General features: G+C 41.5%; 1 protein-coding gene across 18 annotated transcripts in view; it reads right to left on the reverse strand.

Moving 5' to 3' along the window:
- Positions 1-2,270: 2,270 nt before the first annotated feature.
- The window catches only part of DTNA (dystrobrevin alpha), a 232,148-nt gene continuing 220,865 nt past the window's right edge, over positions 2,271-13,553 (reverse strand). For 16 of the 18 annotated variants that reach the window (XM_075744129.1, XM_075744127.1, XM_075744128.1 and 13 more), the window contains one exon: positions 2,271-5,770. In XM_075744129.1, the coding sequence (XP_075600244.1) occupies positions 5,615-5,770 (156 nt within the window). In that variant the 3' untranslated portion in view covers positions 2,271-5,614. Of the gene's footprint in view, positions 5,771-13,054; positions 13,104-13,553 lie in introns of all 18 variants that reach the window. The other 2 variants (XM_075744137.1, XM_075744130.1) reach the window with 1 other exon arrangement.

Here is a 13,553-nt window from a genome sequence, read left to right on the forward strand (position 1 = left end):
CCAATGACAAAATGCGCCGTAGCCTCCTCCATTTCCTTTCAAGATGCGAAAAAGCACCTACTCTTTTACATTGCCTATCTTTTTAGTCTTTATTATCTCCAAGATGCATTAACCACCTTATCTCAAACTTTGCATGATGTGGCTGCACGATTCCCCTTCTCTCCTGTGCATGTCCCCCAGCCTTGTCCTGGGAGGTCGCTTCCCCAAAACAGGTTTTTCTAGAAAGCTCCAGACTTGTGGGCCCTCAGAAAGGCTTATTCCAGTCTGGGACCTCTTCATCATCGGCTTGTGCCTCTCTTGGGGGAACGGGAAGCCGGTGAGAGGTGCAGCGTCATTCTGCTGTTTTGCCTTTTGCAGCCAAAGGCATGTTGGTGCTGTGCTGGCTGTGTGGGACAGCTGTCCTCATCCACAGACAACTCAACCGGTGGCAATCATTTAGGAGAAAGCAAAGAGGAATCCTTAATCTGAGGATTATCTGGGGTATTAGACGGGATGATCCTGAAGCATATGAAATTCTTCAATGCATTTTTCAATCGTGGAACAATAGAGGAGATTTCTCTTCCCACCCCACTTAACCTATTTCTGTGATAGACTCAGTTTTGTATTATTGTGATATTCTCTTAGAAGGTTTCACCCAGAACTAAGGGCTGCTTGCAAAGGAATATGCAACTGCTGAACAATGGACCTCCCAAACAAATTTTGGAAGAGCGCCCACAGATCCATGTGCTGCTGAATGAAACTCCCAGGTGCTTTTAGAAAGTTCCAGATGCTTTCAGTCACCTCGTTCAGCACTGATGCAGCCAAGGTGCCAACTTCCCTGATCTAAAGACCACTTTATTATTTTGTAATTTATTTTATTTTTTAAATCTTATTTTTATTTTAGCATTTTCTTTTCCTTTTGCAAATGAAACTAATTTATTTCTTCTCATATGAGTCTGTTTTCCTTGTGGGTAGCAGAAAGTAGCTAGAGTAACCAAGAGGCAAAGAGAAAAACAGCCTTTGCCTATAAATTAGTTTTCCCTTGCTCCTTTGCTCCTCAAAGGCCATAGGCTGATTGTGGGTTAGGAAGAAATACAGCAATTTGGGATTATGCATGGATAAACCAGAGTTATCCTCATGAGCTGATGATATGTCATCATATATTACAATCCCGCGGATATGAATTTGAACTGGGATTATGGAGGCAAAGTTCAGCAGATCTGGCAAATAATTTACAGTGTAAAATGATCGTCTTTATTGAAGAACGTCACCATGTAGACAGAGGAATTAGGGCAAATAAACCCTGGTGATTTATAGGTTACCACAGCAGTAATGTTGAGGGCAGTGGCAGCAGACCGGGTTTCATCCGCTTCCCAAGATACTGGGATATGTGGAAAGTAGAGAGAGGATAATTTTGGTGTGTTGCTACTACTTTCCTTCCAACAGACCCCACCTCGGTGTAACTAATCGGCCAGTTAGCAACATCGTGTGTACAGCCGGGGACATTTCAGCTGCGCTGAGCTGCTGGGGACACGCTCTGCGACGGGTCAGCAGCACACCCCCAGCAAGGTGCCCTGTGCAGGCCAGCCAGCACCACGGGCACAAAAAGCACGGCCGGGTACTGCCGCCCAACTGTCTTTGCCGTGCTCGGAGGTACTTCATCAGGACCCAGACTTGTTGCTTTAAGTAAGTGCTCTTGCTTTGCAACTCCGTGCTTTTTTAGGTTAGCAAACAGTTGTAATTACCAACACCCGATATGAAAAGAGATCTTAAAAGTGTAATTGGAAAAACAAAGACTTTATGTCCCTCTGCAATAAAAGAACACGTAAAGCCATTACAATGCACCTCTTCCAAGGTTTTGCTCCTTCTAAGGACAGACAAAGAGTGAAACACAGTGGGAAAGAAAAATTACGCTATGGCAGATGGTTTAGGTTCCCGAAGACCAGGGTCCCCTCATAGGTCTGCACCAGGCACCTTGTCAGGCCCCTGATGTCTCCGCTTATGGTGATTTTTCATTGCTGTTAAGCAGAAGCAGGGGGAGATGTTTTACAGAGAGGAGAACTGCATTTTCAGGTTGTGCAAACGCTAAATATACAGAGAATTAAGAAGGGAAGAAAGAAGCAACTACTTGGGCCACTGAAAGCAGACGCTGCTCGGTACCATGCTCAAAGCATGCTTGCTGCTGCACCATGGGGACACATTTTCCTTCCCTACTGAAAAAAATGCTGCTTGGGCTCCATGGAACAGGATTTCCAAAATCAAAATAAGCCAAAAACATGATGCTCCATAAATTACTTTTAAAAATCTTTTTAATGAAGAAATAATTCCATTCCAAAATATAGACACACAATTAAATAGTTTAATCACTTCAAAATATAACATGTCCCCAGTAGGTTCCAACACACACACACAAAACAATACTTAACAGCAATACAAAAAACCCATACAATAGCAGTTCTGTTACAATACCAATGAATATCGTGACATCTTTAGTGTCTCTGTATCCGTCTCAAGTGGTGTCAAGTACAGTAGTTTTAAAAATGTCTTAGTTAGTAGCCTCAAGATGTAACTCTTCGTACTTTTTTTTTTTGGTTCAAAGGTAAAAATGCCCTTTTGTCTTCAGGACACAGGGGAGTGCTTGTTGTTCACAGCTCCGTCTGCTGAATTGAACCAACGTGATTACAGCAACCCGAGGTTGCAATATTTACAAGGTCTATCTACAGTAATTGCCAAGAACCAATAAGGATGGGAGAAGATGACTGAAAGTAAAGGCGGACACACTTATGATAAATTATGATGCAACAATTTGGCTCATGCATATAAGAAAATACATATTATATCACAACAAAGGCCACACACCTTTTTATGCAGTTTAGTTAACATTACTACTTACAGACAATCCATTCTCCACCTTCGCTTTGGACATTCAAGGACCCTATACATCTTCACATCCCTGTCTCCTGATTCCAAACCACTGGTTTCCCTCCAGTGACAGTAAAACCACCCGGAGTTTTGACTGCTGTGGTGGGCCATCGGTAGTTAAGAAAAGGCCCCTGTCAGGGACCTCTTCTGTAACTGTTTTAATGACCACAAACCACAACCAAAATAATATTCAACAAGCAGACAAAGACCAGCTGGGCAAAAATGCAGCCAGCTTAACAGTTGGAAAATGCTTAAAATAGATATTTGGAGAGCCAAGTAAGAGGTGGTTGATCTCAGAGCTCCAGGGCGTAAGGGACCCAGAGCTCTGCTGGGGATCACCTTGTTGACACCTGCCTGAGAGAAAGGCGCTTGATCCGTCAACTTTTTTTCCTTACTCCTAGTCCGGAAGCCCTTGCGAGGGATTTATTCTATTGCATCTATTTTAAGCATCGTGATAGTGAGCACGCAGACATTAAGGTGATGGGAGGGATCTGTTAAACATGACATGGGTTGAATTAGTCAGCCATTGCATGTAGCTGTGTTCTAGCTTGTTTTATCTCTGTTCAGGAAATGCTTGCCTGGAATCCTGAGCTGACAGCAACATCTACAGCTTCACTGGAGTAGCTTTAAAAGCGGAGTGCTAGGCACTAGTGGAGGCTCACCCATTCCTGAGAGGAGGTTGGAGGAGGGGGGGGCATCAGAGGATACGGTGCCTGCCTTGCCAGGACAGCACGCACCCCAGGAGCAAAGACCAGTGATTGCAAAAATGAAAAGCTCACATGAAGCCATCTGGACGCCGTAGTATGCATTTAGATGTCTGAGACCAAGCCCAGATATGCAGGGAGATGCGGACAAGGGATCTGCATACGCAATAATACAATATGAAAGTGAAAAATGGCAGCAGCTCTTTCATACAGATACTCATTCCCTAACACACAGTGCCCAGGGAAACAGCCACCAGCCTAGCGAGTGCATGCAAACAAGTGGACTCACTGGGTCGAGCTACACAGCAATCTCACGTACATACGGCAGCGCACATCCACGTCACCATGAAGCGAGGACAGACAAAGCATGTTAACCCGCTTTAGATGGGTATCTCGTCACTTGCTGTAGGCAAACAGCGCTGGTGTGAAATATCTGTATGAAACGCTACTGTTTTCAGGGCTGTTAGACAGTGTCACTTCAGGTCAGCCAGATACTGGAAGCCGCGATATTGTATTAGGGCAGTAAAATGACATCAGCGCAGAGGTCGCCCCGAGCTAACATGCTGCGCTTCTCAGGAGGGCTGTACGGCCGGGACGCAACGTTGCACTGTGTTACTGCCCGGCTTCTGGTGTAGCTGTTCCTGGCCTGGCTCCGATTTCTCTGCACGGCAGCGCTACCTGCCATACAGGTGTCATCGTTATTTCCAAGCAACATGCTGTGGGGAGGACATTACAGCTAGTTTGTGTCAATCCCTGCTCAAGAGTACCTGCAGGTTTGTAGTCACAGCAGAGCAAACGATTTTTAGCTAGCAGTCTCGCTGCCTAATCCCAAATGGCCAGGTAAGTCCTGAAATGCCTTTATACTTGAAAAATACTAAACCGGACAAAACTCCAATTCTGTAACTGTATGCCTGTCCTTCCAAAAAAAATCCACCGCTTTTCTTGTGCTTTTCACTGATAGCTATTTCTCCATCCAGCTCCGAAAGAGTCTCACTACACATTTCCAAGAGTGCATGCAGAACATCTGGTGGCTGGCTAAGGCAATACACATTTGGAAATAAAAAGAAAACAGTTGCAAGCGCACTTTAAGCCTGTACATTTAAAGCTGAAGGCCTCGAAAATAACATAACGGAGAAGGGGGAGAGTAGGACGGGCAGAGAGATGGAAAGAGCCGGTTTGTTGAACACATGCTTACTAAAGCTAAAACATCAATGAAACGATACCATGGAGGATTATACATAACATCAGTCAGTTCAGGGATCTTATGGCACCTGTGGTTTATAAACAGCTTTAGCAACGAGTATTTCAAAACATAGTTCACAGTTTTAAGAAGATCTGTGCTGATTTAAAAACTAGATTCTATATCATTTGAATGTCACCTTTTGTATATGATATCTATTTGGAAAAAAAATATTTACACTAACTTCTATGGCTGATTTGTTAGATTATTTTGAAAGAAACATTCCTAAGTTACACATTAGCCCTAAATTAGAGAGGTTTTTTTATTAATATTATTAATTATATTATTATTATTTTAGTACATTTTGTATAAGTCTTAATTTAAAGACTTGCAATCAAATTGCAAATATAGTCTGGTACTTTGTTTTTTTGGGCTACTAGATATATACACTCAGGAGTATAATCATTCAGTGTTAAATGCATAATTGTAGCTTTTAATTTCTTCTGTGGAAAAAATGTACAGTGTATAGCAAACCAATCTACTAAAATCTCAAAGTGTTCAGAAATCAAATTTCTATCTATAAACAGCATTGTCATTGTAAACTGAACAGGTTCAATATCATGTGCAAAGGGTTTACGTGAGTTATTAATACCGCCATCCTTTGTAACAGCAGTACGTATGTCAGTCTGTTTTCTTCACCGGTAATGAGCCATGTTACAGAAGATGTAGCTAATATAAGTTAGCTTTAAACAAAAGTCTTGTTGTCAAAAACACACATCTACAAACTACAACTCTTAGAACAAAAGTACTGTGCTACAGTCCTCAGAACTTAGTTATGTGATTTTTTTGTCAAGAGACGTTGCACCTCTTGGTTCCACTCTTCTGTGAAGTTTGCAGCTGAGTTGTCTTCATCATCTGTCCGAAAGCAGCTCTCCTCATCATCAGTTCTTACGTAGCTTTCATTGTCTGTCTGACTGCAGCTTGCCTGTTGAGAAAGGTTTCGGGGAAGGTTTTTAAAAGGAGTGCTGTGCTGGTTTAAGAGCCTGCACCCACACAGGCAGAGCAAGTAAAGCCTCTGCCTCCTGCTTTATTGAGAGAAAACAGGAGGAGCTGGCCAATTCCCATGGTTATCTCTGAAAAAGTTAAAAAAGTGAACAAGCCATTCGACCAAGGTGAGCCCTAGGTATTTAAGCTGTAAACAGAAACTTAAAGGGCACTTGGGAAGCTGGAACCTCTTCTTACAACAGGTGAGAAGACTGTTGCCTGCTCTGCTGTGGGACCTTGGGGTAATGGGGTCTGCACTGACATAGATTTGGACATGTACCCATCTTCCCTTCCATTTTACCTGCCAGGTTGCTCTATAAATAGATTATTGGTATCAAAACTACGGATTATTCCCCTCGTGCACAGTGTTCAGCCACCTAGTTAAGAGTCACCATCAGGAGCATCCTCCTCCCACTGTAAACGTGTCACCTTTAATTTACATGCTCAAGTATATTTCCCTATGTCTAAAAAGAAATGCAGTTACTTAAAAGGATGATTCTGGGTGCTATAGCTTGTAAACAGCCTAATCTGCAGATGCACCAGTTTCTCCTTGGTGCTCCTCTGTATCCTGAAGCACCAATAAGCATCTTAACTTCCCTTATCAGTAGCATCAAAGTTTTAGTTGTTAATGGAAAATGCTTGATAGACAACTGGTGCTCTTTTTCAGAACTACGCCAGGATCTACAGTCAGGTAATACTGCAAACTTCTGCTTTTGCCGTATTTATCATAAAGGCACTGTTTACACACTTGACCTTTCAGAGTTAAGGAGCTCATCCTTTTTCTCTTGAACTACCTGAGACAGAAAACCAATTTGCATTGCATGAGATCCAAAAGTAAGGGCATAAAAGACCAAATCCTACTGACATGAATCCTTTTCTACTCCTTTCAGGCATAAAGCTGGTCTGCAAGATGAGAGATGAAATGCAAATTACTTCAACCCAAAAGAGTTAAATTAAAGCCAATGAATGACACCAGGTGCCCAACCACGCTGCTTGATCACTCCCTTGTGGGTCACGATAAAGGCAGTTTAATAAAGCAAAAGGCTGTGTGCAGAAGCAAAGGAAACCCAAAAGATTTATTCTTTACTTCCCATCAGCAGGTGATGTCCAGCTACTTCCCAGGAAACAGGGTTTCAGTACGCACAACAGTTGCTCCAGAAGACAAACGTTGTAATAATGAATACCCTCCTTTCCTCCTCCTTTTTCCTAGCTGTTATTGCTGATCAGACATCCTATGGTATGGAACATCCCTTTGGTCAGCTGGGGTCAGCTGTCCTGGCTGTGTCCCCTCCCAAGATCTTGCCCAGGCCCAGCCTGCTGCTGAGGGGGATGTTGGAGAGAGACAGCCTGGGTGCTGTGCCAGCACTGCTCAGCAGCAGCCACAGCACCGGGGTGTTACCAACACCTGGCTGGTACCGATACACAGCACGGCTCTGTGGGGGCTGATGTGGGGAGAATTAACTCCATCCCAGCCAGACCCAATATGATAAAGAAAGGTCTGGTAGTTAACTTGCTGCTTCTCCTCCCTGACACCATTTGATTGTATTAATTATTCAAGCACAAACACTTCCATCTGAGTCCTTAATACCTAAGCATGCCAAATGGTATGATGATCTTAATTTAGTATCATCTCAGTTACAAAAGACCTAGCATTAACATTTTATTGATAAATGGAAAGGAAACCTGCACTGCAAGGCTAATGAGAGGTTCATAAAAAATTCCTGAAGTACATTTTAAACAAGTATTTTTTAAAAACCAGACATGCATCTGTACTGCTTAAGTCTGCAAACTCATTTGGAAATCTTAGTAAAGAAACATTTGCTCTGCACAAGTCAGCCAAAAAATGCAAATGAAAGGCACGGAAGAGGTCAGTTCTTGGCTGCCTGAGACTGATTTTTATTGAATCAATTTCAGGATTATGTAAATATAGCTACATCTTATATTTCTTGATCATTATAAACCATGAGAGCAAAGTAAGAGTGGCTTGTGAAACACTGGATGCATTAAGATGCATTGACAGTACTGCTAAGTAGTTCGGTTTGCTTTGAATTTTCTGGAAAAATTACTTCTCTCTGGTGGAGTGCAGAGAGGGTTATTCTAAATTCTCTCAAGGCTTCTCTCAGTTCCACAACTAGCATTGGGATAGAGATATTTTTCATACAAGAAATAATGCGTACTAATGAACCTCAGAGTTCTAAATTCATTGCAGCATTTTGGAAATGCCAGAATTAATTCCAAATTAAGACTCATATGATTTTTCATGTTATAAAACTGTTTCTTGACCTTTTGTGTAACTTAATCCACAGGTTCTTTTCTGTTACTTATCATTCAGTGATTTTCAAACCCATCCCTATCGCTTGTGTAATTTTAGAATTAAATTCAAAAAATTAAAGCTGCTTCTTCCCAGTTAACTTGGTCACAGTTCTTTTACAGCTTTTTTACGCCTACATGCTAAGAAGAGGAGGACTTAAGGAGAAAAATAAAGACGAAAACCAAAATATAGCTGAGTGAATGTAGCAGACATTTTTGAAAATTACTGTGCTGTCAGCCTGCTGTTATTTTCAAATGGAATGATCCACATAATGCTCTTTTTCATGTATTTGTTCAGAAAAAACCCCAAAAAGATACACTGAATCATTTGGTTATGCTAGTAGAGTATGACTTACAGATGTGAGCAGTTCATCTAGTGCAGGTATCCTGCTGCTTCACCACTGCATCACTGACTTAGGAGGAAGAGGCAGAAGAAACTGGGCTTGCTGAGGCTGGGGCAGAGGCGGCAAGGGGCATCAGTTAGCAGCTATTTCAGGGGTAGTTACAAGGATAACAAAGCCAAAATCTTCTTGGCAGTGCTCAAGCACACAAAAAGGACAAATCACATTTTAGGAGGTTCAGGTTGGACATTAGGAAAAAATAAATCCCATAAGGAGGGTGGCACTGCATTGAGGGGGGATGCCCAGGGAGGTGGTGGAATTTCCATCTGTGGAGGTTTTAAAGTCTTTGCTAGAGAAAGCCATGGCTCACATCATAGGCTTGTGCTGGAGCTCGACCTGTATCAGGTGGGAGATCAGATCAAATGACCTCCCGAGGGTCCAACCAACCAACACACCTACACCTCTGTGATCTCCTGAGCTACTGGCATGAAGTTTATGCGAGGAATGAACTGTAGTGTATGAGCTTTAAATGCATCCAGTCAGCTCTGCCCAGCAGTTTCTGGGGCCCTACAGGCGAAGAGAGGTCAGGGCACAGCTGGGAAATGTGACTTCAGGCAGTGGGCACAGCAAATCTGAAACCCACACATCCATTAACAGTGGGCTAGTAACCCGCCTTGGACCCTGGGCTACGGATCCTACATCCCATCTTTCCTGAACAGTAAATGGCCAGGTCCACGTTGCAAAGGGCTGAAAATGTCAGTGGCCTCACTAGCTCTAAAATCTTATTTCCCTCCCAGAAAAAGATAGAGATGCAAGGCAGTTGTGTCTTCATTGCACTTAAATGAATCGTCAGTGCCGTTTGGCTTAACCACCAGCCCTTCTCACAGCAGCACACCGGGTGGACTGGACTGACCACACCATCTCCCTTGGCCCCTGGGTTTTATCACCTGACACTTGGCAGTATTCCTAATCTCTGCTGGTGGACGTGAAAACAGAGCTTGGAGAAAAAGGGAAAAGATGAGAAAGACGTGAAAGTGTTACTCCATAAGACTTCTGTCCCGAAAAAACAGTCAAGTTGAATAAATAAGAATTTTTTTAACAATGCATTCATATAAAAAAATTGAAAGGATTTGGGGTTTTTGTGTTTGAAACATTTCCACCTGTTTCAATACAAACCATTCAGTCACTTTTGCAATGGAAAATGCCACCATAATCCCCAACCTCAGAACAATTTATGTGACAAGGTTTTGAGTGAGTGAAAGCATTTGGAGTGGGATTAGAATGGAGTCATTAATTGAAATTATTGCATGTTTTTGTCAAGGTAGAGAAAATGTAATCACAGTTAAAAAATCAAAAATGAAACCTCTAATAAAGACTCCTCCCTGTACTCCCTCTCAGTAGATGCTTTAGGTCTGGCTTTTATTAGCTTTTCACATCCCCTTTTCTGTTATAATAATGAATATAAATGAATTAGCCACGACCAACTAAAATGTTGCTATGCCAGCACTAAGAAAGCATTGCTTTAGAAAATCTAGGAAATCGTAGGTCTCATGGGAACACGTCCACTGCACAAGTCGACAGCTTTTAATTGAAAATGACAACTTTTTAACCACTTTTAGAGATGAAGGCCTTCTGCTCCCATTGGCCATCCTTGGCAAAAAACCAACTGCTGTCAGGGGGATAAAGGCAAAATAACGTCAAAGTTGCGCGTTCACCTAATTTCAAGACCTGCCTAGAGACTGCTGAAAACAAGCTCAAATTCACTCTGTTACTCTATTAAAAAAACCCCAAGTGGTACTGAAGTACATTTAACATAAAAAGCAAACTGAAAACATGATTAAATTATCTTTTATATATTAGTGGAACCACTTGCTGTCTTGGGAATTTGTTATACTAGATGTTATTTCAAAATCAATTCTAGTGAATTGTACATAGCAGTTTTAAAAATGCAAATGCAAACAGAATGCAGAAAGCCTTAATCAAATTACATCAACATCACTTGTCCATGACTGATGAATGAGGAAATGAACAAAACTCTGTGGCTGGCCATCGGCAGCAATATCACTCATATGAAGCTACAATAAACTCATCTGCTTTTCACCACCTTTTTTAAAGTAAGCACAAATGTAATACTGTTGCAAGATAAAAAAGTCCATTGGCTTTCTACCTCATATGGCCATCTAGGCAATATAATACTGACTGTATTTGTATCATCATTCATTGAATAATATTATCTTAGAAGTAAAAGTCTTGATGCAGTTGCTAAGCTTCAAGCAAGAACCCAACGTAAACAGCAAAAGCACTTCAGACATTGTGACCGGTATAAACTATTTTGGATTTAATTTTCCAAGGCTATGAAATATTAGTACCAAATAAAATACACAAGATAGGATAGTCTTCCATATTCACATGAGAGTGAATCTTGAGAAGACTAAGCCATGCTTATCACATGTAGACATATTTATCACAATGTACCATAATGCAGAGTTTGTTCTTGTGGATATAGGTAAAAAGTGCCAAGTTCACCAGTTTTTGTTGCTAATTTCTATAGCACCAGGCTTTTACGACTGGTGGGAATGTTTCAGTCTTTGGTACCAGCTGAAGGGCTCCTCCGGGAGCCAAAACCAGTTTCACTATGGAATTAACTGGAGCATAGTGCTTTCAAAAATTTAGTTCTGACAGGGTTTCAAAAGGCTTCAGAAGCATCCAGGAGAAGAGATAGAAAGCTAGGCTGTACGGCAGTATGCGCTTCCCCATGTCACTATGTTAACACTGCTTTGTAACAAGAAAGGAACCCTTAAATGGGATTGCCTGAGCTTTATAATTCTAATGAAAAGGATTTTTTTCTCCTTCATATTGTAAATAATTTGTCTGAAAGCTACTACCCTTTAAAGTCATAATTATCCATAACTGTAATTAAATTCATGTATATATAACATTTCCACTATATACATAGTTATAAACACATACATTGTTGTTCAAAGATCTGTTTTCCTTTTCAGGTGACCTGATCGATAACTGGCAACAGCAACAAAATAGAAGAACAGAACTTATTTTTCTGGCTGTCAATGTTTAGGAAACTCTACACGGCTCATGTTTTTAACAAGGCTACTGAGAAAATGAATGTAACCTGAGGGGCAATGTTAGGAGGACTTTTATGAGCAGTTATCTGGTTTTTATAGTACTCTGGGTATTGTTTATTTGCTTTTCACATCCATTTATTTTGCTTTAGCTGCTAGAGACACTGAGACACATGCTTCAGAAACACATAACATCTTTTAACACTGAAGACTGGCAGCTGCTTTCACAAGGTCCGCACTTTAACAACCAAATTCTACTGTCATCAGAAGTCGCTAACCCCTTGAGTCGGGGTCAAATTTTGTCGTAAAAATTGCCATATAAACAAGGAGGCTTTCAACCTTTACTGAAATGCTGGCACTTCGACATGACACACGGCATACAGAATGAATTCCTGCCTAAAGCTGGCACAGGCTAGTTCACTGGTTTTGTTTATCTGAACATGACCCTGCTCCCAAATTGAAGTGCCCACTTGATAGTTGACCCTTGGTTGTCTTTAGTTCTGGCTTTGAGGAAGAGACTGAGTTTGCAGACCAGAGTCAGACCCCTGTTTTGATTTCTCCTCCCTTTCTGGCCCTGCTACCCCACGGTTCAGTGTCAGAGTAGGATGGACAGCATCTTCGCACTGCCATCTTAACAGCAGGGCACTGCACCCTCCTAGGAAGTCAGAAATGCAGAGTCTGTGGCTTCAGATGAGGCAAGAAGGAAACGTGTGGTCTCCCATTTCCTGGGCAAATGTTCAGAGTAACAGGCTACTTCATAAAAATAGCTGTCATCTGTGTTTCTGAATAAAAACACAGTTGTTGAACCGGGCATTAAACTCAGTGCTGCAACTGTGAGGTTGGCACGTGTAAGGAACATGACCTGAATATGGGCCAACAGGGAATTTATAGACCTTCTTGCCTTATCTCTGAACTGCCAGACTCCAGCTAGTAGCTCGAGTACCTTGCATTTTGGATTGGGGCATTTTAAGCTTCCACAACACATTTGAGGACATTTCTGTTGTTAAGCAGCCGGTGGATTGCTTTCTTTAATGTTTGCCTAGTTCCTGTTTCACACACTAGAGTAGATGTTCTGGTCTCACCAGAAATGATTTATTTCAGTTATCCTAGAAAGACTAAAGCATTGTAAGGAATTGAACTCAGGTCTCCTGAAATGTAACCTGACCCCTCATCTTCTGGATAAGGTTCCTCTGTACTGGCTAATATATTTGTCAACACCCCCAGAGATGAAAAGCCCACGTTCTCACTCTCACGGTCAACAAAGAAAGAAGATAAGAAGGGTGGTGGCTTAATGGGAATCCTCAGGACTAGGACCACATTTCAAAAAGATTATTAGAAATGATTTAGAGAGATTCCTAGGCATCCTAACAGAGGTTAAAAGAAGAAAGAAACAGCATCATCACATACACTCAGGCAGCATAAGGTGCATTGCAACTGAAATACACATTATGAGGATGAATTCCAAACATTCTTCTAAATTACAATGATACTTACTTGAGAGGAGAGAGAGAGAAGGATATTGCACTCAACTTTGCAAACTGACCTGTAGATAACAAAGGACAGAAAACAAGAAGATGACAAATTAAGCCAGTGAGCAGCCAGGCAGTGTATTATTCTGAAGAAAGCCACGCACAAGCTGGAAATAAAGGGAGCAATTATGGAACCAGAAAATAAACCCAATGAAAAGTGTCTTACACAACACATCCAGCAAAAGACTGCAACAAGAACACAACTGGTAGCAGATGTGGGAGGATAAGCAGTTAGCATTTACACTTGTGCATTAAATGTGTTTTTTTCTGGTACAGATACTTGTTATTTACAACATGCTTCAAAAAAAGAGAGAGAAAGAAGCCTCTTTTGAGGTTCCCTGTTCCAGATTTCCTTCTGTATCTTGAGTTTTCTGCTCATATTTTAATACTAATTCTGAGTTTTGCTTGAAAATCTCCCTTGGAGACAAGGTGACACAAAATAACAAGTGTGGGTTTGGAACAAC

Source organism: Balearica regulorum, chromosome 2 (genome assembly GCF_011004875.1).
Source record: "Balearica regulorum gibbericeps isolate bBalReg1 chromosome 2, bBalReg1.pri, whole genome shotgun sequence".
Classification (NCBI taxonomy): Eukaryota; Metazoa; Chordata; class Aves; order Gruiformes; family Gruidae; genus Balearica; species Balearica regulorum.